The following is a 24,821-nucleotide window of genomic DNA, read 5'->3' on the forward strand; positions in this document are numbered from 1 at the left end:
CCACCGCTGTTCCACTGCCCTGACAGATCAGCCCCGGGTGGTCCCTGTTCCCCTCACCCCTTCCATCCCTCCCTCCCTCCTGCAGGATGGAGAGGAGACCCCCCAGCTGCCCCAGGCGGGCCTGGGAGGAGAAGGAAGGAGCCCCCCCAGCTCCCAGCTCCTGGGCGAAGCCCAATGAGACGTGTGAGGTCCAGCTGCTGCTTGTGGGTGAGTGTGTGGGCACTGGGGGCAGGGGGCTGCCCACCCTGCCCTGCCCCACATCTCCAGCCAGGCTGCCATCAGGGCTCCCAACATGGCATCCCCAGTGCCAGCGTGTCCCTCACCCGGGCACACCAGGATCTCCTCCCCGTGCTGCCCTCCAGCATCTTGCCCTTGCCCCTGAGGTGCAAAGGGGACACAAGAGTCCCAGCCTTGAGCCCAGGGCTGGTGACATCCCCAGGAGCTGGGCAGAGGAGTCAGATGTTCCCCGCCCCTTGCCGCCCCTCCCAGCCCTGCCTGCTCTCTCCTGCCCAGATCCGTGCCCTTCCACCTTGGCTGCGTACAGGGAGGAAAAGAAAAGCCTGGACATCATCCAAGCCTCCCTCAGCAGCAGACCAAAGGTACCCATGGCCACTTCTACAAGGCTGCACCCATGTCCCTTGGCCAGTCTTCCTGCCCCCATCCCATGCTCAGAAGGTGCCGGGGGCTGTGCTGTCCCCCCTGATGCTTGTCTTCCCATCTGTCCCCTTCCTGGCTGGCAGGAAGAGGCACAGAAGCTGGAGTTCCTGGCCTCCGTCTGCACCATCTGCAGCACCAGCAGCATGGACTCCACCGAGTGGAGCATGCTTTACTTCTGCCAGCAGGAGGTGGTGGAGGTCATCGAGGTGGGTGGACGGCCAGCCAGGCCGAGGCAGGGGCAGGGGGCAGCGGCAGGAGAAGGCTCGGCCGGGATGAGTGCTGCTCTGGGACTCCATCCTTGGAGATGCTCCAAAGCCACCTGGGTGGCCCAGATGGAGCCGGGGCATGGACCCAATGAGGTTTGCAGGTCCCTCAGCCAGCCTGTGGCCCTGTGATGGGCACAGCCCTTCCCACCACCGGGCTTGGGACCACTGGGTGCTGGGTGGGAAGGGGGTGCCAGGATTGGGGCACCTGGGCTCTGACAGCCCCGCAGGCTCTTGCTGGGCAAAGGAGACTGCCCCGTCCTGACCTGCCCCACCCTGTGCTCCCCAGGCACTGCTGCAAGAGGAGCCCCCTGACGAGCTGAGCACCACAGTGCGGCAGCAAGCCATGCTGGCCATCATCTCCATGAGGTACCTGCCTCAGCCCCCAGCTTGGCTGCCCTGTTGCTGGGTGGCCCCGACAGTACCGGTCCAGGTGGGGCATCCCAGTCCCGGGTCTGAGAGGGAGGCAGGGAGCAGGGCAGGGGGTGCCCTGGGATTTTCCCTGCAAAGTCGAGTCTCAGTGTCATCAGGGGGGTTGAAGTGTCCCCGACGGCACGGGGATCAGCCCAGGTTTCCAGCACTGGGGTCTGCCTCCTCCTTGCCGGGTCTGAAGAGCACCTCTCTGTCCCTGCAGTAGAGTGAAGCTTCTTCTGCAGGAGAAGAAGAACAGCATCCTCCACACCTGCTTCTGCAGCATCTTCCACCTGCCCCCGCAGGACACCCAGGGCCCCAATGCTTACCTCTACTCCAAGGTATGCCGCTCCCCCACCCTGAGATCCTTTCCTGGGCACCGAAGGGCCACAGCTGCCCCTGCCCCGCCCAGGCTTCCAGGGCTGCCCACAACACTGTGTGCCCCCCACAGACCCTGGCCGCGTTGGACAGCATGCTGCAGTCACTGGTGTGCAGCGCCGGCACCCTCAGCACCATGGAGCTGCAGAACATCTTCCAGGTCTGGCCTTGGTACAGGGTGCCCATGGGCAGCAACCCCCCCCAGCTTGAGCGGTGTGTCCCCCCCCAGCACCTGGTGCAAGGAGGGAGCCAGGGAACGTCCCTCCTTCCCTGCCATGACCCCCCCACCAGCCCCCTTCCTCCTGGCTGCTGCCAGAGCCCCTTCTCCTCCCACCCCAGCCCACCATGCAGCCTTCCCCACTGCCCCTTCTGCCCCACACTCCCTCCCGGGTGGACCTGCCTGTCTGGCAAGGGGAGCCCAGCCCTGGGGCTTTCCCCCTCCGGCTTCACCACAGGCCCCACCACAGGCCCCACCACAGGTGCCCAGAGAGGTGGTCAAAGCCTTGGATGGGGGGCGGAGGGACGTTTTTAGGGGGGGAGTGAGTAGAACGCAGCAGAGGCAGCAGCAGAGGGATGCGGCGACCTGCCTGGCTTCATCAGGTTGCTGCCAAGGGGCAAGAAGCACGCATGCCCCATCCCAGGCATGGCCCCGGAGCAAGCCCGGCTGTGCTGTGCCATGCCACCTCCCTGGCACACCAGCAGCTTTTCTCCTCCCAGCTCCTGCTGCCCTTCACCAGTTCCCAGCCAGAAGTGGTAGAGGAGAGGGCCATGGCACGGATTGCCAGGCTGGCCAACTTCATCACCACCTATTCCCTGCCACAGGTACCAAGCTCCCACTCTGGGCAGCCCCAGTCCCCCCAGCCCTGTGTCGCTGAGCCCCAGCACCTCCTGGGGGAGCTGGGCACCCAGTCAGCAGGAGGTTGGGAGCTGGGGTCTTTGTCCTGCCCCTGTCCTGTCCGTGCTGTCTCCTAGGAACCCGGGTCCAGCAGTCCTGCCCTGCTCCGGGCTGCTGCCTGGCTGCCCTGGGAGCAGCTGGGGCTCAGCTTGTGCCTGGGCTCCCTCTCTTCCCCCAGATCTGCCCCTGCTTTGTACAAGCCACTGACCCCGGACATCAGTGCTCCGAGACACATCAGTTTGTGATGCTGGGGAAGCTGGTGGGGCACCTCACCCTCTGCTGCACCTGCAAGGACAGGGGGACCCGCCACGAGGCTGCAGAAGCTCTCCATCACCTGCACACCTTCATCGTGCAGCAGCTAAGTAAGAGAAGCCGCGTCAGGCGGGGTCCCCTCAGGCATGGGCAGCCAGCGGCCACTCTCCTTAACAAGAGAAAGCCTGAACCAACCTTCCTGCAGTCTGAAAAGCCATTTCCCATCACTCCTGCTCACAATAGCCCTGGGCCATCCTGGGGTATCTGCTCCCTGGACCTGTCCTGGTGCCCTCTTTCTTTGCCAGCGCCTTTTCTGCCCAGTGCTCTCAGACTGCATCTCCAGCTCTGCACCCTCTCTCTGAGCACCCCGGTTTTGTTCCTCCCCAGGCAGGTGTCCCAGGCTGCACAACAAAGGGCAGCTGAAGCTCCAGGAGGACTGGCCAAGGAAGCAGTCCTGGCACCATTCGCGAAGTGGCCGTGCCATCAAAATCTTCTTGGTAAGAAGGGTCTTCGGCTCCTGGTCAGGGGGGCAGCATGAGTGAAGGGACATCTGACGCATGGGGATGGCAGGGGCTCACACTGTTCCTGAGCAGGGGTTAGGCAAACCCCAGTGAGCTTCGGTTCCCCGCGGGACCCTGACCCCCACCTTCGGTCTCCTCCCCGGCGCAGCCTGACTCTGCATCCTGCTCTCACTGCACAGCCAAGATTCTCTGGGTGACGCTCTAGGTGACAAATCTCCCCTCTTTTCTTTCATCCTGCAGATGTTCACGAAATACCTCCGGCCCACAGACCAGGTAGACATCATCCTCATAGCCATCAAGAGCTTCAGATCCCCAAGTATCTACAGCGTCAGCGCAGCCGCCTACATGGTGGACATCCTTGTGGAGGACCCTGCCTTCCAGCCGGGGCAGGTGAGTAGCCCGTGGGTGGCACAGCTGATGCTCCAGCCCACCAGGGGACCGTTCCTCCCTGGTCACTGGCCAGCACTGGTGCAATCTCAAGCCGGCATACCACAACAGGAACAGAAGCAGCTCCCAGTGGGAGCTGGGGAAATGGCCGCACTCACGCTGCTGACATCCCCACTGTCTTCCCTCCAGGTGCTGACCATTGTGTGGACCATCTATGGAAACTTGCCCTCCATCACGGCGGCGGTAGCCCACAACAGCCTGAACAGGGCCCTGCTGGTGCTGACGAACAAACACCCCGCTGAGGTGGTGGCCAGCCTGCTGCAGTGCTCCCCAACGTGCACACAGTACAGAACCCACCAGCCTTTGAGGCTCCTCTCACAGTGGGAGAGGGGCCCTAACACCCTCCTGAGGGATGTCAGCCCGGTCATCCTCCAGGGTGTCCCCGCTGACAGAGCCCCGGGTCTCCACAGTGTCGCCATGGCCATGTGGAAGATAATGTTCTCCAAGCCCCAGGCTGCGAAGAAGGTGCTGCAGGAGCTGGTCAGCATGCTGATGAACCAGCCGCTGCGCAAGACCTCCACCTCCTCCAAGGACAACCCACGCATCCTCTCCCTGGCCGTGAGTTGCTGAATGAGGCCTTGCTGACCTCTGGAGCTGCTCTCAGCTGTCCGGAGCCCCCACCCCCCTTCCCTGGCCAACACAAACCTTGACCTCCCCAGGGGCGCATGGACATCTCAGTGTCTGGGTGTCTTCTGCAGGCAACCAGGACGATAAACGAGATCCTTCTGCAGCCCACTTGCTTGCGGGAGGTGGATGCGATTTTCCCCCAGCTTTTCCTGGCACTGCTTTTTCAAGTGTCATTCACCACGGAGCTGGCACTGCAGGAGGTGCAGATCTTCTGGAAGGAGCATCAACAGTATCAGCTCACTCCTATCAGGTGTTCCATCCCTGGCCTCTCATCCCTACCAGCCACCTGGAGCCAAGACGAGGATCCCGGTGGGAGCTGGCCATTTCTCCTTGTGCAGGTCTGCAGTGAATTCTATCAGAGTGCTGCTCTGCGTCATGGGTTTTGAGAGGCAGGTGCTGGCCATCGAGGCGCAGGGTGGCTGGGATGCCCTGCTCAGAGCCCACACCCACCTCATGGGAGTGAGCATTTTGGCCAGGTGAGAGCCTTTTCTCCCCCCACCTTGGGGACCAGGCACCCCAGGCCACACTGGTGACGTCCAGGCAGGTGCAAACCCCAGGGAGATGTGCCCACCTGGCTTGGGCCTGACAGTGCCTCCTTCCCCCTGCAGGGAGATGATGGAGACCCCAAGACCCCTGTGCTACACCATCTTCTGCCATCTGGCAGAGCTCCTCAGTGTGGAGGGCCATACCTGGGAGATGGTCGCCATGGTCTTCCTCACTGAGGTGAGCCTGATGGTACCTCTCCAAGCTCCCTCTGAAGCTCAGTTCTCCCATGCCCACCGCTGCGGGAGGAGCTGGGGCGGTGGGTGGGCTCCAGCTGGTACCATGGAGGAGCAGGCGAGCAACCAGTGTGGTGTGGTGTGGGGCACGAGGCCACTCTGCAATCCCTGCCACCTCCGTCTGGACTTAGTCTTGTCCCGGCATCCTTGCCCAGAGCTGATGGTCAGAGCCATCACTGCACCTCGCCAGCTCCCGCTGCATGTTTTTCAGATGCTGGGCTGCACCAACCTCAGTGAAGATGTGGACCGTGCCCTGGAAATCTTCCCCATGTATCTGCAGAGCCAGTGCCTGGGGATGCCCAGCCTGGTGCTCAGGGCCATCCTCAAGCTCACCAAGAGGCCCAGCACGGTGAGTAGGGGACAGCTGGGACAGCCGGGACAGCAGCCCAGCAGTGGCTTGGTCTTTTCTGGGCATCAGGAGCTGAGCTGGCTGCTGGCAGCTCTCACACCTCCCCAGCCCTCTGCCCCATGCAAGGAGAGAGGCAGCAGTGCCAATGGGAACAGGCTCCCACTGTCAGAATGTCCCAGCAGGAATGCCAGCAGCAGAGCCACCAGCCTGCGCATCTCAGGGTCTCCAGAGACTGGCCGTGGGGTGCTGAGCCCCAGGGTGAAACACAGCAGACATGGTGGGGTCTGCTGACAGCTCAGGCAGCTTTCCAGGCAGTGCTAGTTGCCCACCAGCCTGCCCAGGGGGGTTGGTGGAGAAGAGGACAGACGAGGGGCTGGAAAAGAGCTCTGTCCTCCCACTCTGTGCCCTGCTCTTCTCATGGCTATGCCGGTGAGCCCTGTTTGTAATCGACGCTGCCTGCCGAGAAGCCAGCGGGGAGGCCAGTGGTCCTGGAGAGCGTTCTCCCCTCTGCGATTGGTCGCTGCTTTACAAAAAAGGAGGTGGCGTGTTTCCCACAGGCAAGGAGAACCCTGGTCCTGCTGCCACACATCATGGAGCTGCTGCAGGATGCTGACAGTGATGCCAGCGCTGTGGCCCTGCCCGTGCTCGGCAACATGCTCTGTCTGCTGGAGAGGAAGGCGTCCAGCCTCACTGCCCTGGCGCTGGCTGACAAGCTCCGTCCGCTCTTTGAAGATGTAAGGGTGGGGGAGAGCCCCGTGCCCCCTGCACCGGGCACCTCTATTCGTGCCTCCCACTGCAGCCCCCATGCTCTGCAAGAGGGATGCTCTGCCCCACCGCCCCCAGACCCCATCGCTGCCCTTGGCAGCTTTGTGCTGCATGCCAAACCCTCCGCATGGACTCACCCCTCCTGCCATGGGGGGATGATGGTGGCAGGACTGTGGTGGGTGTGCTGAGCCCCACCGATGCACACCCTGGCCCTGGCAGCATCCCCCATCCCTCTGCAGGGTCTCCCTCTCCAGCCCGCAGCCCTGGGGACACCAGCCCCCCTGGGCAGACCTTCTGCATGCCACAGCTCACTCCCTTTTGGAGCAGGGCTGCCTGCATCCACTTTGGGGATGTTCGTCTCTATGTCAGCCCCTTGCTTGCTTGCCATGGGCTTGGTGCTGAGGTCCTCCTCCCCTCCTCCCCCAGGAGTCGGACACCGTGCGAGAGCTCTCCATCCGTCTGTTCCAAGACACGATGGGGCTCGTGGTGGGCGCTGAAAAGAAGCAAATGAAGAAGAAGGTGTGGGACAGCCTGCTGCCACTGCTCCTTCACCTGCATGACCAGGACAAGAGCGTGGCTATGGTAGGATTCCCAACCCGACCGGTCCTGTGGGCAGGGCAATGCTGACACTGGACCCTTCAAATGTGTGTCACCATGAGGTCTAGCTTGCTGGGTTCCTAGGACCAGGCAGAACGCCCCTCCCTGCCCACAGCTGCCTTTCTCCTCCTGCTGCCTGGATGGATGGGGAGGTGGATCCTTTTCCCACCCAGTTCCCTCTGCACAGCCCATGGCACGAGTCCATGCAGCCCCAGAGACTGAGCTACAGCTCCACAGCAGCCTGGGGCCACCAAGGCCAAAACACTGAAGCCCCGACGGGCTTCCAGCCATAGAGGATGGCTGCCTTTATCTTCCCCTGGGGTGCTGCACCTCATGGCAGTATCAGTCCCCAGCTGGTGCGCCTTCCCTGCACAGGTCGGGACAGGCTCTGGGATCTGCTGAGAGAGGGGACATGGGGTCCTGGTGGTGGTGAGGGTTGTGGCATTTCTGCTTCTCACCAGGCCTCCCAGAAAGCCCTCTGCAGCGCCAGCCGTTTCCTGAAGTGGAGGCAGCTGGCGCAGCTGGATGAGACGGCGCAGGTATGGAGGATCTGCGAGTGCCTGGTAAGCCCAGCCCCAGCCTCCGCGGCATCTGCCCCGGGCGAGCCCTGCCCCATGCCCAGTGCGGGGGACGGAGGGCTGTGCCCCCATGGCTGCATGCACCCTCCCGCTGCACCCTCTGCTCCAGGCTGTCCTCACCCTCAGGGTCCCAAAGGGGACCCTGCCACCAGGATGGCACCCCAGCGTCCCCAGGGAGCCCTCTGCTCCCTCCGAACCCCGATGCCACACGGCGAGGAGCTGGGAACGTCCCACTGGAGGGAAAAAGGGGGGTCCTGGGCAGGGGGCGGCCCGACCGGGGGGCAGCTCTGTGCCAGCCCTGTGCCCTTCTCCTCTCTCCAGCTGGCCAGGAACAGGAGCAAGGCCAAGGACTACCTGCATCAGAGCCAGCCCTACCTAAAGAGCCTGCAGGAGTCCCTGCGGCGGGAGGCTGTTAGGTTCATCGGTGAGCCACGAGCCCCGGGGTCCCTCCCTCTCCCAGGGTCCCTGTGTCCTGGCGCACAGGGTGTCCTGTGGGACACCCCTTCACCCCCTCCCACCCCTGCCTGCACAGGTGGGGCTGGCAGGAGGCTCATCCATCCCTTCCTCCATGCTGCACCCCGGGCTTAGCCCTCCCTGGTGTCTGTGCGGCCGGGCGGGCTGGGTGGCAGGGATGAAACGAGGAAAGCCAAGGCCGCCTTGGAATTAAACCTGGTTAGGGATGTCAAGCTCAACAGGAAGGGCTTCTACAAGTATATTGGAAGCAAAAGGAAGACCAGAGAAGTTGTGGGCCCACTTTTGAATGAAACAGGAGCCATGGTGATGGAGGATGCGGAGAAGGCGGAGTTACTGAATGCCTTCTTTGCTTCGGTCTTTACTGCTCGGCCCAGCCCTCAGGAGTCCCAGGCATTGGGGGAAGTAATGGAGAAAGACGAAGACTTCCCTTGGGTTGAGGAGGATCAAGTGAGGGATCAATGAGATCAATTAGATATTCACAAGTCCATGGGCCCTGATGGGAAGCACCCGAGAGTGCTGAGGGAGCTGGTGGAAGTCATTGCTGGGCGGCTCTCCATCATCTTTGAAAGGGCCTGGAGAACAGGCGAGGTGCCTGAGGACTGGAGGAAAGCCAGCGTCCCTCCAGTCTTCAAAAAAGGCAAGAAGGAGGAGCCAGGGAACTACAGGCCAGTCAGCCTCACCTCCATCCCTGGAAAGATGATGGAACAGCTCGTTCTGGGCGTCATCTCAAGGCATGTGGAAGAAAAGAAAGCTATCAGAAGTACTCAACATGGATTCACTAAGGGGAAATCATGTCTGACTAATCTGATAGCCTTCTATGATGGCATGACTGGATGGATAGATGAGGGGAGGGCAGTAGATGTGGTCTACCTTGTCTTAAGCAAGGCGTTCAACACAGTCTCCCACAGCATCCTCATAGGGAAGCTTAGGAAATGTGGGCTTGATGAATGGACAGTAAGGTGGATAGATAACTGTTTGAAAGACAGAGCTCAGAGAGTCGTGATTAGGGGCACAGAGTCTAGTTGGAGGTCAGTGACGAGTGGTGTTCCCCAGGGGTCAGTACTGGGTCCAGTCCTCTTCAATGTATTCATCAATGACCTGGATGAGGGGATAGAGTGCACCCTCAGCAAGTTTGCTGATGACACAAAGCTGGGGGGTTGGCTGACACACCGGAAGGCTGTGCTGCCATCCAGAGAGACCTGGACAGGCTGGAGATCTGGGCAGAGAGGAATCTTATGAAATTCCATAAGGGCAAGTGTAGGGTGCGGCACCTGGGGAGGAATAACCCCATGCACCAGGACAGGTTTCGGGGTGACCCACTGGAGAGCAGCTCTGTGGGAAGAGACCTGGGAGTCCTGGGGGACAACAGGGTGCCCATGAGCCAGCAATAGGCCTTGTGGCCAAGAAGGCCAATGGCATCCTGGGGTGCATCAAGAAGAGTGTGGCCAGCAGGTCGAGGGAGATCATCCTCCCCCTCTACTCTGTCCTGGTGAGGCCGCACCTGGAGCGCTGTGTCCAGTTTTGGGCTCCCCGGCTCAAGGACAGGGAACTGCTGGAGAGGGTGCAGCAGAGAGCTACCAAGATGATGAGGGGACTCGAACACCTCTCTTATGAAGAAAGGCTGAGGGATTTGTGTCTCTTCAGCCTGGAAAAAAGACGGCTGAGGGGGGATCTTATCAACACTTATAAATACTTAAAGGGTGGGTGTCAGGAGGATGGGGCCAGGCTCTTTTCAGTGGTGCCCAGCGACAGGACAAGAGGTAAAGGGCACAAACTTGAGCATCGGAAGTTCCACCTAAACATGAGGAGGAATTTCTTTACTTTGAGGGTGGCAGAGCCCTGGCACAGGCTGCCCAGAGAGGTGGTGGAGTCTCCGACTCTGGAGACATTCAAAACCTGCCTGGACGCGTTCCTGTGCAACCTGCTCTGGGTGACCCTGCTCTGGAAGGGGGTTGGACGGGATGATCTCCAGAGGTCCCTTCCAACCCTATGATTCTATGATGGGCAGTGAGGTCCCCGACAGGCAGCGGGATCCCTGATACGCTATGTCCCCTCAGGGCTCATCGGACGGCAGATGAATGAGCACAAGGAGATGGAGAACATCATAGAGGGTGAGTGAGGGCAGTGGGGAGGAGGAAGGACCCCGGCACGGAGCTCCCCAGCCAGCCTGGCCTGTGGGGACAGGGGTGTTTCTGGAGGCCTCCAGATGAGTCTTCTGCCCCACAGCTCCCTGTTGGCCCTGGGAATCATGGGGTGCAACATGCCCTGCCTGAAGGAGACACAGGGCTGTCACCTCACCTCTGCTGCTTTGTCCCCACAGTCCTTGAAGACACAAGGAAAGATGCCAGCCCCATGGTCTCTTCCCTGGCGACTCAGACGGTCCTCATCCTCAAACAAGAAAGGCTGAAGTCGAGGTTTAGCCTTCAATGGCTGAACTTACAGCTGACGAGGGCATGGCTGAGGTGGCACTCAGCCCCCAGTGAGGACTCTGCTGAGGCACAGACAAAGCAGCAGCCCAAGCCCTGGGACACTCTGCAGGCTGGGCTGTCTCCTTGCCCCCACACCTAACAGGAAAGAGACCTCAGCCCTGGAGGAGCCGGCATCCTCTGGAGAGTGGCAGGACAGTGGTCCAGGGCAACGCCTTGCCTACGCGCTGCGTCTGGGCCACAAAGTCACAGCTGCTCTGCTAGGCGAGGTGAAGGAGAAGCCCAAGCCAGAGGCTGAGGCAAAAGCCGAAGTTGAAACTGAAGGTTCCTGTCATGCTTTGGGATGAACTCGCCACTTAAACAAACAATGGATGCTCTCTAAATCCTCTCCCAAGTGAGAGGAGAATGAGAGAGACTTATGAGTTGAAAAGAAATTACTTTAATTAAATATTAATAATAAAATAATTTAAAGATAATAATATTAATAAGGAAATAACAAAATATACGCAAAACTGTATCAAGCTCCCAGGATGACGATCACATCACCAGCACTGGAAAAGTCCCAGACTGGACTCAGTGACAGATGCGAGCTGAACTCAGACCTGGATTCAGGAACGCTTATATCGTGAGCAAAGGCGGATGAACAGACAGAATCCTCCTCCAGAGGATGCCGGCCATTGAAGAAAGAGGCTGACCGCTTTGATCCCCCAGCTTTATACCGAGCATGGGGCAGATGGGGTGGAATACCCCCGTTGGTCAGTTTTGGGTCCCCTGTCCTGTCCACTCCTCCCTGCAGGAGCGACCCCTCTACGCTTTTCCACCTCTGACCCTCCAACAGGGCAAATAGCAGAGTTACCTCTGGAATTGGCTGTTACAGCAATAAGTATAAGCAGGAACCTCTCTGCATCCCATCCCTTGGTATTCACTGTAAACATCAGGCCTTATCTGCCAGAAACGGATACTGTCTGAAAAATACGTCGTTGATTTCAGACAGTTATAAGAGGCTTAACTGGAAAGCAAAATTACTGAAAAGAAAATGAGTTTGTTTTACCCCAAACCAGCACACCGCCCCTCCCCTCTCCAGCGCCATGCTGGCGTAAATCACTTTTTCTGCCTCCCACCATCTGAGGAGCTGGCACTGCCCTGGGCTGACATGGTCGAGTCTGGGACCTACAAAGCCACTGCTGCTCTGGCTCCAGCAGCATTTACCCCTCCATGTCCCCAGCAGCAAGGACAGCTCTACCTCCTTCACCGCACCACCCATCCCCACCGGCCCTGCAACCATTCCTGCCCACTGCCCTGGGATGTCAGAATTCACAAGAGGTCACACGGTGAAACCAAGCCCTCTGGAGTGGCACCTTTGAGCCGTGTCCCAGGGGCAAACCAGACCCCCCTGGCACTCCACAGCCCTCCAGGATGCTCTGGGCACACGTGGTGACACTCTGGCTGCTTATCCCTGGGGAAGGGAGCCCAACCAGGCCAGAGGGTGTTCCCACTGTCCTTCCACACCTCCCCAGGTGCCAGAGAGAAAAGAGACTCAATGCGCAGACAGGAATTTTCAGCACAAAAGCGGATTTTAGCCCTTTTGAGCACGACCAGGACAGGCCCTCCCGCATCCCCCCTTCCCAGCAGACACCCGCTACCCCCGGCGTGGCCAAGGACGGGTCCCTGGGACCCCCTGTTGCCCCCTAAAGCCCACGGGGGGCCCCAGCCCCGCCACCCCCGGCACCCTCCCAGCACCGGGGCACGGACGGACCCCTGCGGGGGAGCCGCGCCGAGGGGGCGTGGCTTTGGCGCCAAGGGGGCGGGGCATGTGGTTGGCGTCACCCAGGGGACAGCAGGGCGGGGCGGGAGCGCGCTTCCGGGGAAGGGGAGGAGCGTGGCCGCAGGGAGGCGGGGGCGCCTGGCTGCTCGCAGCCAATAGGCGCGGTCGGGGGCGTGGTCTGCCCGCCCGCGGACGGCGGGGCAGGCACCACGTGCGGTGGCAGTATGGCGGCGGCGGGCGGCAGGAGGGCCAAGGCCAAGGGGGTGGCGGCGGGACGGCGGCGGCCGCGGGCGACGGTGAGGGCTGGGTCGGGTCGGGTCGGGTCGGGTCGGGTCGGGTCGGTCTGGGGGCGAGGAGGGGCTGCTCCGGCGGGATCGCTCCGGCGGGATCGCTCCGGCGGGTGTCACCGCGTGCGTCCCGTTGATTATCCGGTGCGTCCCCCAGGTCCCGGGAGCCGAGGGGAGGCCGCGGGCGGCGGCCGGCCGGCCCGTCGATGAGGAGGTGTCCAGTGACTCCGAAACGGAGATGTAAGGGCTGCGGCGGGGCGGGTAGCGGTACCAGTGGGGGTGGTGGTCCCGGTCCCGGTGCTCACGCGTGTCCCCGCAGCCCGTCGTTGGGCCGGCGGCGGCAGGAGGCGGCGGCGGCGGAGGAGGAGATAGACGAGACGCCGCAGGAGAAGAAGCTGCGCCTGGCCAAGCAGTACCTGGAGGAGCTCCGCCAGTACGGTGAGTCCCGCCCGGCCCCCGGTGCCGGAGCCCCGTCGGAGCGGCCCCGGGCGCTGAGGCCGGCCCTCACACCCTATGTCTGCCGCAGAGGAGGAGCGGGCGGCGGAGGAGGCGGAGGAGGAGGCGGCCTACCCGGCGGATCTCATCGGCGACCGGCTGAGGGAGGACGTGGTAAGCGGGCAGGCGGACGCCTCCCCCCGATCCCGGTGGCGGCGGCGGGCTCTGCCCCCCTCTGCGGGGCCGGGGCTGCCTCCGCTGAACCCCCGCTTCTTCCCCAGCTCGAGCAGAAGGGCCAGCTCCAGCGCCTGGTCGCCAAAGACGTAAGTGCCCAGTGCTGGGGGGCTGCTGGACCACAAGTGCTGGCTTTGAGGGTCACTTGGGCACAGCCACGGCTGGCACCCTGAGTCGCCATGTGGCTACGGGACCAGGGCCCTTCTCCTGGCTGGGGTGCCAGCTGCTGGCGCCATGGAGAGGGGAGGGTGTGTTGCTGGGGTACTGCTGTGCCTGGGGAAGGGGCGGCCCAGCTCACATCCCGCTCTCCCTGCAGGTGCAGCCTCCGGATCCGGCCAGCATCCGCGTGCTGCGGGGGCACCAGCTGCCTGTCACCTGCCTGGTCATCTCTCCGGATGACAGGTTCATCTTTTCTGCTTCCAAGGATGGCACCGTCATCAAATGCAAGTGTTGGGGCAGCGACTGGCTGTTCCCCCAGCCAAGACCCTGCGGGGACCCCGCAGCAGCAGGGCCGCGGGTGCCTGTGGAGGTGGCTTGGCCCCCAGCCCCTCCAGGGATGTGGACATCCATCGTTTTGGGCTCTGTGGGGGGGCTTGTTAGCATTTTCCAGAGTAGTGGGAGGCTCACAGCGGGTGATGGCGGTGCCTTTTCCGCAGGGGAGGTGGAGAGCGGGAAGAGGCTGTGTGTGGTACCCGGGGGGAAGAAGGGCACGGAGGAGCAGAACATGGGGCATGCATCCCACATCCTCTGCATGGCCATCTCATCGGATGGCAAGTACCTGGTACGGGAGAGGGGGCTGGCGCTGCCGCGTGGGGCAGAGAGGTGGTGGTGGGGCGTGTCTCCTCCTGCGGTCCTGGGGAGCAGTGTCTCATGCTCAAATATACCTTGCTGGGTTAAAGCAGCCCCTACCCCCACCAGAGTCAAGAACAGGTCCCTGGGACCCCCCAGAGCATGTGGGGTGGGAGCGGAGGCTGGGGCAGGCCGCGGGTCCCCAAGGGGCAGGTCTCGGGCACCCCCTGTGTTCTGCCAGGCTACAGGAGACCGGAACAAGCTGATCATGATCTGGGACACAGCCACATGCAAGCGCCTGCACATCTTCACCGGGCATCACGACGCCGTCTCAGTGAGTTGGGGGCATTGGCTGCAGTGCCTGCAGGGCCACGTGGCACCATCCTCCTGCCTGCAGGGCCAGGTGGCACCGTCCTCCTCGGTGCCCCTCACCCCTGCCCCTGTGTCCGTCTGTCTGTCCGTCCGCAGGGCTTGTCCTTCCGGAAGGGCACGCACCAGCTGTACAGTGCCTCCCACGACCGCAGCGTCAAGGTCTGGGATGTGGCGGAGAATGCATACGTGGAGACCCTGTAAGACTTGTCGGGGGGACAGACCCCACTGGGGGAAGCGATGTGGCAGAGGGCCGTGCCCACTGCAGCTCTTTATCATCTCCCCCTCCAGGTTTGGGCACCAGGATGTCATCACGGGGCTGGACAGCCTGAGCCGGGAGTGCTGCGTGACGGCAGGGGGACGGGACGGCACCGTGCGGCTCTGGAAGATCCCTGAGGAGTCACAGCTCGTGTTTTACGGCCACCAGTAGGTCTGGGGCAGGAGAGGGGGCTGTGGGTATGGCTGGGGCAGCGCCGTATGGGTGCAGGCATCGCCAGGAACCTGCCAGCACCCTGAGGATGCTGACGCCCTGGTGAGCCCTTGTCTCCCAAACAGGATCCCAAAGCACACTCTGAACTGACGGGAGTTGCCCTTTCCCTTCGCAGGGGCTCCATCGACTGTATCCAGCTCATCAACGAGGAGCACATGGTGTCGGGCGCTGATGATGGGTGAGCAGGGGGCTGGGGTGGTGCGTGGGGCGGGCAGGGAGTGCCCACATGGCCCCCTCACCCCCCTTCCTGGCAGGTCCGTAGCCCTGTGGGGGCTGACAAAGAAGAAGCCACTGGCACTGGCCCGGCAGGCCCACGGCATGCAGGATTCCCAGGGCCTGCAGGAGCCATACTGGATCTCCGCGGTGGCCCCCCTGCGCAACAGTGACCTCCTGGCTACAGGTGGGTGGCAGCGGCTTTGGAGCAGGGGTTTTGGGGTGTGTTGGGGGCGTTGTCCTGCTCCCTTCCCCAGGTCGGGGTGCACGGCAGTCTCCTCTCTCTGTCCCAGGCTCCCACAATGCCAGTGTGAAGCTCTGGAAGTGCAGCGAGGGATTTCGGAAGCTGGAGCCCCTCTGGGACATCCCCTTGGTATGGAGGGGGGAGGCTAGGGATGCAGAAGTGGGGCTGGTGGGGAGATTCCTCACTGGGGGCTCTCCCTGGGCAGTGGGAGGAGGCCGCGGGAGCCCCTCACCTCTGCCCTCTCCCTTCCAGGTGGGTTTTGTCAACAGCCTCAAGTTCTCGTCAGCTGGTGACTTCCTGGTGGCTGGGGTCGGGCAGGAGCACCGGTACCGTTCCCCCTCCCCAGTGCTTCCCCGGGGTGCAGCAACCCCCCTCCTGCGGTGCTTGTGGTGGGTGACCCTCATCTCTCTCATCTACAGGCTTGGCCGGTGGTGGAGAATCAAAAAAGCCAAAAACAGCGTCTGCATCATCCCCCTGAGGCAGAGGGATGCAGCCCCCAGCCCCAAAGCCCCCGATGGCTCCTAGCCCCCCAGCCCCAGAGCCGGGTCAGTAAAACCCTGTCCCTGGAGCTGCATCCCGTGTCCTTCGTGTCCCACCTTCCTGCGGACGGCAGGACGGGAGCAGGGCGTGTCGCATGGCCCCCAGCCCCTGCTGGCTCCTGTATCATGACATGGCTCTGCCCTCTGCGAGGGTCTGCCCCCTTTCCCTCAGGTTCGGCTGGACCTGAGCTCTGGAAGAGTCTATTTAAAAAAAAACAAAAAACAAAACCACTTTATTTACATAAATTACAAAAAAAAAAATCACACTGTTTCTCACAAAAAAAAATCTACTCTTAAAAACTTTGTTGGGCTCAAATACCTGGGTCCTGTTACTCGCCCGCCAGACCCCCCTGGGCTTTGCAGAGGCTATGGGGCAGTGGGTATTTATTTGCCCCCGCTGCTGCCCCGTCTCACGAGGGGGTGAGAAGCACTATGCACAGCAAGGGGAGGGATTGAGGGGGCTTGGGCCCAGCCCAGCAGTGGCAGTGCTCAGCAGCTTTCCTGGGGCCGAAAACAAGGAGGAAAAGGTGAAACGGTGCAAAGGGCCTGGAGGGGGGTGCTCCGCTGGCCCAGGGAGGGGGGACACGGGGCACAGCTTGGCACAGGGCGGGACGTGAAAGGCCCTGCACCAGGAAAGGGGGGTGGGCGGTGGGGCAAGGGCAGCGTGTGCCGGCACAAGGCTCGGCGTGGAGGGAAGTGCGGCGTGGCTTGGTGCAAGCGAAGCGTGACTCAGTGCAGCTGGGCAAGAGGATGCCGGCTTGGGCACCATGGCTTGGTGCGAGGGATGGGGGGACTTGCACCACGGCTGGTGCAGGGGCTGGCGAATGTGCAGCACAGCTCAGTTCGGGGGCCAGGGGCTGTGCACTATGGCTCAGTGCAAGGGATGGGGGGGACATTCACCATGGCTCAGTGCAGGTGTCGGGGGATGACGTGCACCTTGGCACGGTGCAAGGGACAGGGGGAGCTGGAGCATGGCCTGGTGCAAGGTGCATGGGGACGTGTAGCAGGACTCAGTGCAGGGGATGGGGGAATGTGCACAATGGCTCAGTGCAGGCGACGGGACACGCACAACGGCTCGGTGCAAAGGACAGAGGGACGTGCACCACGGCTCAGTGCAAGAGATGGGGGGACATGCACCATGGCTCAGTGCAGGTGACAGGGAATGACATGCACCTCTGCAGTGCAAGGGACGGGGGAACTTGGACCATGGCCTGGTGCAAGGGACAGGGGTCATGTAGAAGGGCTCAGGGCAGGGGATGGGGGAATGTGCACCACTGCAGGTGACACAGGAGACATGCACTATGGCTCAGTGCAGGTGATGGGGGGTTTGTGCACCGCAGCTCAGTTGAAGGACTGGGGATGTTCACCACGGCTCAGTGCAAGGGACCTGGGGGGGACGTTGACCATGTCTCAGTGCAGGGACAGAGGGTGGTACACCACGGCTCAGTGCTGGGGACAAGGGATGTGTAAGGTGGCTCGGTGCAGGGGATGGGTGACACGTACCGTGACCCAGCGTGTGGGATGTGTAGCTGGTGCCGGAGCAGGGGCTGAGCCTCCCGGCTGCCTCCGGCGCCCGAGCGGGCTGTGCCATGGGCGCTGCTCTCCCTGGGGACGGATCCGGGTGCCGCAGGAGCAGCAGCACCACCATGGCCTGGCCTCCCCTGGCCCTTCACAAGGATGATGTTGTGGAGTCCACCACCTCGCGGCCGTTGCACACCGTGGGCACGTACTGTGAGGCCGAGCCTGGACAGGAAGGCAGCAGTTAGGGACGGCAGCACCCCCCCCAGGGCATCCCACTGCAGTGGGTGATGGGTGTGCAGGGAGCTGCATCCCCAGGGGCTGGGGTGGAGGGTGCCCAGGGTGGTGACAGTCACCTGGGGCAGCTGAATCCCTCGGGGTTGGGGTGACAGGTGCCCAGGGTGGCCACATCCCCCAGGGCTGGGGTGGAGGGTGCCTAGAGTGGCTGTGACTCCCCCAGGGCTGGGGTGTAGCGTCTTTGGTTGGCCATGTCCCCTTGGGGCAACGATGGGCCGCCATGAGAAGTACTCCCCCCCGGCAGGTTGTGCTGCAGCCTTGGGGCTTGCAGCCGTGGGAAATGAAGAATAGGGACAAGGGACAGGGATGAGCCACAGGGGACACAGTATCCTCCATTCCCCCCATTTTCAGTCATGTCATACTCTGCACACCGCTTTCCTTCAGGAGCCCATGCTGTGGTGCTCTTTCCACTACCCTCCCCCCCACCCCAGGAAGGGGGTGCCGCCCCCAGCCCTTCCCAACCCCACCATGCTCACCATGGGACTGGCTGGAGCTGGCGGCCGCCACGCTGAACCGAGTGGTGCCCACGCGGTGGCTGGCCACGTTCTTCTGTGGCTGGAAGAGTATGATGTGGAGCTTGGGGGTGAAGAGGCAGCCAAGGACCACGGTGCCACTGAGGCTCACTGAGATGCACATGGTGGTGGTCTGGACCTGCAGACAGGAGTGGGCGTCAGGTACTCCTGCCACCAGCCCTCTGCCCCAAGTGGGGCAGGATGAAGCCCTCACTGTGGCACCGTCCACCCCCACCGGGCAGAGGGACCTGCCTGCACCCCACAGGCACATCTCACCCCACACCAGGTCTCTCCATCAGGGTGGACCCGCCGGAGACCCACTGCCCTGATGGGGCGATGCTGCCCCTGAAAGTGGGTACACCCAGAGCAGCACCCCCAGTCTGGCCAACATGCTGCCTTGGGGCAATGCCCAGGGCCAGAGCCCTGCACCTCCCACTCCCACCAAGGGATCCTGGTCGTCTCTGGAAGTTCCCGACTGCAGCTGCCCCCACTGAGTCCTCCAACGTGTCTGGGAGCCCTTGCCAGGGGTTTGAGGTGTTGCCAGGTGCACCCCATGCTCCCCATTCCCTGGCACTGCTTGGCTCCCCAGGGACCATGCTGGATGTGGGTTGACGTTCAGGCCCTGATGGGGGGGATGTTGGGATGGGCCAGGGGCTGTCTTGTGCCTCTGCGTGGCGAGGCTGGAGGATGGCAATGACTCCTCCATGGTCAGATCGCAGGGGTCTCTGGAGGTCTCAGGGTCCTTTCCCATCATCACTCCAGCAAACAGTCTGTCAAGGATGGGGGTCTTCTCCCCAGGACTCATTGCCCCCTTCAGCCACCCTTCACTTGGTCATGAAAGCCCCAATGCAGAGGTGACTGTCACCAGGTCCATGGCCAAAGACCCTTCCCTTGGCCCACACATCTCCTAGCCCCAAACCCTGTGGGGCCCAAATCACCAAGACCACTCAGATCAAGCCCTGTTAAAGCCTCCCCCAAAACTCAGGCTCGTACTCTGTAGTCGCTGGAGGTCACGTAGAAGATGGGCAGGAAGGCCAGCCAGATGATGCAGGTCGTGTACATGGTGAACCCGATGAACTTGGCCTCATTGAAGTTTTCGGGGCATTTCCGTGTCTTGAAGGCATAGACCGTGCAGAGGACAATCAAGAGGACGTTGTAGGTGAGCGAAATGAGCATGTTGGAGTCGCGGTTGTTGCACTTGAGGGTGACAATGTACCTCTTGTCAGGCTCAGTCTCCTTGCCTGTGCCAGGGGTCTCCACCAGCAGCCAGATAATGACAATGATCAGCTGGCAAGAGATGAGGGCCATGCAGATGACCACCTGCGATGTGGGGCTTATGAACCGGGGGCGCTGGACCCCCTCCTTCACCCCACTGAAGATCCTGGCGATGCGATTCGTCTTGGTCAAGAGTGCTGAATAGCAGACAGCAAAGGATGTGCCCAGCCCCAGACGACGGAGTGTGCACACCTCGGTGGAGGGCTTCGCGATGAAGATAAAGGTCATGCTGTAGCACATGAGGACCCCAGTCAAGAGGATGTAGCAGAGCTCCCGGCCAGAGGCCTTCACAATGGGGGTGTCATTGTTCTTCATGAAGACTCCAAAAACAAAGAGGGTGGAGATAAAACCCAGGCAAGAGATAGTGACGGGGCCAATGGCCCAGACATCTTTCCAGCGGATGTACTCTTGGGGCAACTCATAGCAGCCATTCAGGGTCTCGTTGGGCCAGTAACCGAGACCACAGTCCATGCAGGTGAACTCATCCAGCAAGTACTCGTAGGGCTGGCAGGGGATGCAGATCCAGCAGCATATGTCGCCGGGCTGCATGCTCTTTATCTCATTCTTCTTGCAGGGGTCGCTGCACTGGGACACAGGGATGGAGGTCTCAGCCCACGGGATGAGGCTGGTGTTGAGGGTGAGCCCCTCAGCCCAGTAGCCCACCTTCTGATACCGATACCGCCCATACATGCGGTGATAGTTGAAGATGTTGTAGCGCCCAATCCCATCACCGTAGCGGTCAAATCGAACAACACTCTTGGTGTCTGCTGGCCTGAATGGGGCTGGAGGGAGGAGAAGGAGAGATGGTGACTGCTGTGGGGCAGGAGAGCGCTCACTCCCGGTGTGGCAGCAGGGCTCCATCAAAGCATCACATCCCACCATGACCATAGGCAAATGTCTAACCTGTTCCCTGCCTTCTCTCTCACACTTGCTGCCTATGCGCACATTAGGAGCAGGAAAGCAACAGTGGAGACCTACCTCCCCACGTGCCTTAGAGCTCGGCAGCCCCAGACAGCTCTGCAGGGACAGAGAGGTGGATTTTGCAGCCGCCATGGCTCTCGATGACACCTGAGTAGCTGCGCTTGGCCCAAGTCTCAGAGGACACACTTCTAATTCACCCCAAACTATGTAGGTCCCTGCTCAAGGGTCTCCCTCCAGTTTAATCCCCGAAATGTGAATAAATCATGGCACTTGCAAGTGAGGTCTCCAAGGTCCCACGTTCCTGGAGGGGCCCCTGTGGGGCTGGTCCCACCCAGCTCTAGCAGGATGGAGTTGGTCACCAGCTTCTCCACACTGGGGATAGAAGTCCTGGATTGCCTCCTGAGGGTGATGGTGGGCTGTTGGCATCCTGGGACAATCACAGCCCATGGCACAGGGGTCCCCAGGTGTGGGCAGGCTGGAGCAACTGGGGGGTTTGAGGTCAAATCTGGGTCGTCTTCCTCCTCCCTGCCATCCCTGCCTCATGCCTCCTACCCATCCCTTTCCAGTTAGGCAGCCAAACCCCATCTCCATCTCTGGACTCACCATCAAAATTAACATTGAGCATAAAGTCCTTGTAGAACCTCTTGCCATTGACGGGCTTCATGGCGTCGCAGAGCTTGGTGACATTGGGGCATAGTGCCTGGTGCATGTTGTGGAGAGAGTGAGCCATGGCATAAACTGCGTTGATCACAAATGTGATCTTGGACTCTGGCTCAAACTTGCCTGTCTTTAGGGAGTACTGGCTACAGTCCTGCGTGTGGAAGCTGCACTTGAACTTCTGCTCCCAAAACTCCCGAAACCAGGGATTTCGGCTGTTATTGTAGGGGTTGAGATTACGGAAGTAGGCAGCAAACTCTTTAATGGGGTAGGCTGCCAGCTCAATGGTGATGGCTCCCTCCGCCACCGCTTCGCTCCCAGCCACCACGCTCTCCAGGGCTCCCCACCCATCGCTGGCCACCCATGTGAAGGACACATTGACTCTCTGGGCAGCTGCCAGCAGCTCCCGGGCATCTTCACTTCGGGTGAACAGCACAACCACTCTGGCATTGGGCTTCTGCAGCAGAGCCCGGACCACCCCATCGTAGGTCTTCTTGTTCATGGAGCGTCCCACCTTCTCTGAGGTGGCGATGCAGATGTTGCGCATGCGGGCTTCTTGCTCAAAGGCCTCGATCCCCGTCTCCCCATAGTCGCCTTCTGAGGCCACGGTGGAGACGTAGGTCCAGTTGAAAAAGCGGAGGATCTCCGCCATGGCTTTGGCTTGGTAGAAGTCTGGCGGGACGGTGCGGGCGAAGTAGTCGTAACGGGACTTGTCGCTGAGTTTGGCACTGGTAGAGGCGTAACTGATCTGTGGGATCTGGAAGAGCCGCAGAAGGTTGGCTACCTGCGTGGAGGAGGAGACGTGAGCACCTGAAGACGTGGCCCAGCGAGGGACATTCCCACTGGAGAACCCCTGCCCAACACCAGGTGTTGCATGGTGCTCCCAAGCACGACTGTGGGGCTGATGAGCAGTCCCCCAGCCTGGAGGTCCTGGTTGGTGGAGGGATGGAGGGACGCCACATTCACAGGGTGGCCTGAGCCCTCACAAGCGCTCATTTCTTTTATTTTTTTTTAGCATTTCATTTCCCCTCTGAAATCCGGGCCTGGGGAGGGGATAAATGGATTCATGGCAAAAGCAGAACCCCCCCCATGGGTGACCTGTGGGAAATGCTCATGGGCAAGGAGAAAGCTGGGGCGGCTGCGGAGCTGGGCCTGGGGACTGGTGCCTGCACATCCCGCATTGGGAACCCCAGCAAGACCGGCACCTTCCAGCTGCTCGGCTGAAGCCCTCGTTAGCTTCAAAGGGGAAAAAAACCCCACTAATGAGGTTGTTAAAAACCCAGGCTCTTGGAGCAGCAAGGGGAGGGGCTCGGGCACGCCAGTGGGGATGGTGAGCCTGCCCACATCTCACTGCTCCCCAGGCAAGACACGCAGCTTAATTAATGTTGGACAAATGTTCTCCATGACAAAGTCCCCTAATGGCAAGAAGGCCCCCAAGCGCAGCAATGCCGCTGCCTGACCTCGCCACACAACATAACGGGAGCTGCCAGCCCGCCATGCTGCCCCAGCACAGGCTGCCTGCGCCGCCTGGGGTCCGGACGGTGTCCCCCTGGCCATGGGGACACCCCAGGTCCTCCAGCAAGGGAAGGGACAAGCTCCCACATGGGCCGGACCGAGGTGGTGCCTCCATCGCCCAGCCCTGGTTTCCTCCATCCCATGGCCGGGGGGATGCGGGGACCCCCGGGGAGCAGCAGCCGTGGTTTGACACACCCAGGGGACTCATTAAATCTTAGCGAGCGTGTAGCCCACTGGCAGCCCCCAGGACTCGGCTGGCCCCTCCGGCTGCCTGCATCCTCGGGGGATGCTCTTCTCCCTGCCAAAGCCGGCCCCTGGGTCTGCAGAGCCACGGTTTTGGAGAGGGAGCTGCAGCCCACCCAGGGTGACAGCCGGGTCCGAGGCTCGAGGTGCCCGTTCCCATGGGATCACTGGGGATGTGGAGGCAGTAGCCCCCTGTGCCCACCCCTGTGGCTGAGCCCCTGCGAGGCGGGTGCCCCTCGCAGCTGGCAACACCTCGAGGGATGGGTTTGGGGGGGGCAGAAGGGATGGTGCCCCCTCACAGTGCGCAGCTCTGCCTGCCGGGATCGATGTCCCCACACCCCCACCACAGTGTCCCCTGCGCCATTCTGACATCAGGAGTGTCACCGCCATGCCCCGGGGGGTGTCCCTGTGCCTGGCCACTCACCCATCCCATGGGGGACAGGACCCCCAGGGCTGTAGGTGAGCCAAACCCTGCTCCTGCACCGTGGTGGGACAGCCACCCACTGGGTGCCAGGGCACTGCAGCAGCTCCCCCCCAACCCCAGCACTCTGCTGGCCAGAGGGGGCAGGGACAAACATGGCACAGCTGTGGTCACCCAGGCCTTGTGGTGGGGGCAGCAGGTCCACTGGGTGCTGGAGGTGGCCACCCGCAGTACCTGCCACATCCAGGCCTGGTGGCATCATGCCGTCACCCATTGATGGGAGGAGCAGTGCCTGCAGGCACGGGCAGCATGTCAGGTGAGAGAGGGACAGCATCCTGCTCCAGTCCCATGCCAGGATGTGCCAGGCCAGGGACTGGGACTGGTGATGCCAGGAGGCAGCTTGCACCATCCAGGCCCACTGGTGGTGGCAAGGGACGTGGCCGCGTGGTGACACCAAGGACATGGACCTGAGCATCAAGATCATCCCGGGCTAAGGAGTTGTGCTTGCCACCATGACCCCAGGAGGGGAATAAACCCCTGTCCCCACGTAGGACAGATCCACTGGCTTGGCTCCCATGGCTTATGGTGGGTGGGGGGCTCCCCACAGCCTCCGAGGGGACTCCGGTCACCATCAGGGCTGCAGCCACCCCACGGTGGCAGAGAGATGGCTCTCTCAGGTGCCAGGCCGGCATTCCCTCCCTGTTGCAGAAAGGGGCACAGCATCACCACGAGGGATGTGAGAGCATCCCTGTGCTGCATTGGCAGGAGCATCATCACACTGCCACCAGGGTTTTACCCCCACCTCCATTTCTGCTGACCCCCCAGCCCCATCCAAGCCCCTCTTGCTGGGGGTGGTACCTGGATGGAAACATCGCTGTAGGAGCCCCCGATGACACCGGTGATGGCAGTGGGCACATCATCATGGATAGCGTAGGAGCCATCAGGGCAGATGTGCTCGGAGCCGTCTACCCTGGTGAGGGAGGCGCGGACAAAGTCGAGGGACTGCTCGAGGGCGTAGGTGTCCTTGGAGCAGGTGTCGAGGATGTGGGCGCCCAGCTTCACCCCTGGCAGGATGCTCCCGTCCTTGTTGATCTCGTCCAGGGCGAAGAGCATGGCCTCCAGGCGCTGGATGCCCCGGTGCTCATTGATCTTGCCACAGTCTTCGGTCCCCACTCCTTTCTCATGGACGGGGAAGAGGCCCCCGATCACCAGGTCCCCATCCGTGCTGATCTCCTTCTTTCCAGCCATGCCGTGCCCGGCAGCCAGGCAGGTGGCCAGGCGCATCAGCCACAGCCAGGCGGCCAAGGGGACCGCCATGGGGTGCACCGGCGCTGGCCAGGGGTCCTGTGCCACCCCGTGTCACCCCTTGTCACCCGTCAAGGCAAGGGCAGGCAGTCCCCAGGCATCGGGTGGCAGGTGGTGGCGTGGCGTCGGCAGGAGGGGCGTCGTGCTGCCCCAGCAGAGCCCTCGGCACCTGGAAAAGGGAAGAGAAAAGCCACTGGGTCTGCAGGGTGCAAGGCAACCTGGGGACCATCCCCACAGGCGAGCAAGGGCACAAGCCTGCCTGTGCCCCCCCACCTGCAGTGCCTGTAGAAAGGAGCCCCTGCAGAAGGGTGAGCTGAGCGGATACGACAGCTCCGGCAAAAAATTGGGACCACCACGATGCCAGTGAGTGACA

General features: G+C 61.8%; 2 protein-coding genes across 3 annotated transcripts; one reads left to right on the forward strand and one right to left on the reverse strand.

The window, feature by feature from the left end:
• The first annotated feature begins 12,379 nt into the window (after window positions 1–12,379).
• On the forward strand, window positions 12,380–16,233 carry RRP9 (ribosomal RNA processing 9, U3 small nucleolar RNA binding protein). Its single transcript, XM_054216352.1, has 15 exons — window positions 12,380–12,480; window positions 12,629–12,711; window positions 12,791–12,909; window positions 12,998–13,080; window positions 13,188–13,229; window positions 13,457–13,583; window positions 13,797–13,921; window positions 14,171–14,263; window positions 14,398–14,498; window positions 14,590–14,724; window positions 14,904–14,966; window positions 15,043–15,188; window positions 15,295–15,374; window positions 15,498–15,571; window positions 15,665–16,233. The coding sequence occupies exons 1-15, from the start codon at window positions 12,409–12,411 to the stop codon at window positions 15,768–15,770; spliced, it is 1,449 nt and encodes a 482-aa protein (XP_054072327.1). The 5' UTR covers window positions 12,380–12,408; the 3' UTR covers window positions 15,771–16,233.
• Window positions 16,234–17,453: 1,220 nt separating this feature from the next.
• Window positions 17,454–24,460, reverse strand: GRM2 (glutamate metabotropic receptor 2). 2 transcript variants are annotated; one of them, XM_054216350.1, is made up of 5 exons: window positions 24,002–24,460; window positions 20,911–21,748; window positions 19,105–20,168; window positions 18,076–18,250; window positions 17,454–17,527 (listed from the first exon to the last, which is right to left on the reverse strand). In XM_054216350.1, exons 1-5 carry the CDS (start codon window positions 24,458–24,460, stop codon window positions 17,454–17,456), a joined length of 2,610 nt encoding a protein of 869 aa, XP_054072325.1. The 2 variants fall into 2 exon arrangements, with proteins under 2 accessions (XP_054072325.1, XP_054072326.1); XM_054216351.1 differs by having other exon boundaries at window positions 18,067–18,250; window positions 24,002–24,376.
• Between the last annotated feature and the right edge of the window lie 361 nt (window positions 24,461–24,821).

Source organism: Rissa tridactyla, chromosome 10 (genome assembly GCF_028500815.1).
Source record: "Rissa tridactyla isolate bRisTri1 chromosome 10, bRisTri1.patW.cur.20221130, whole genome shotgun sequence".
Taxonomy (NCBI): Eukaryota; Metazoa; Chordata; class Aves; order Charadriiformes; family Laridae; genus Rissa; species Rissa tridactyla.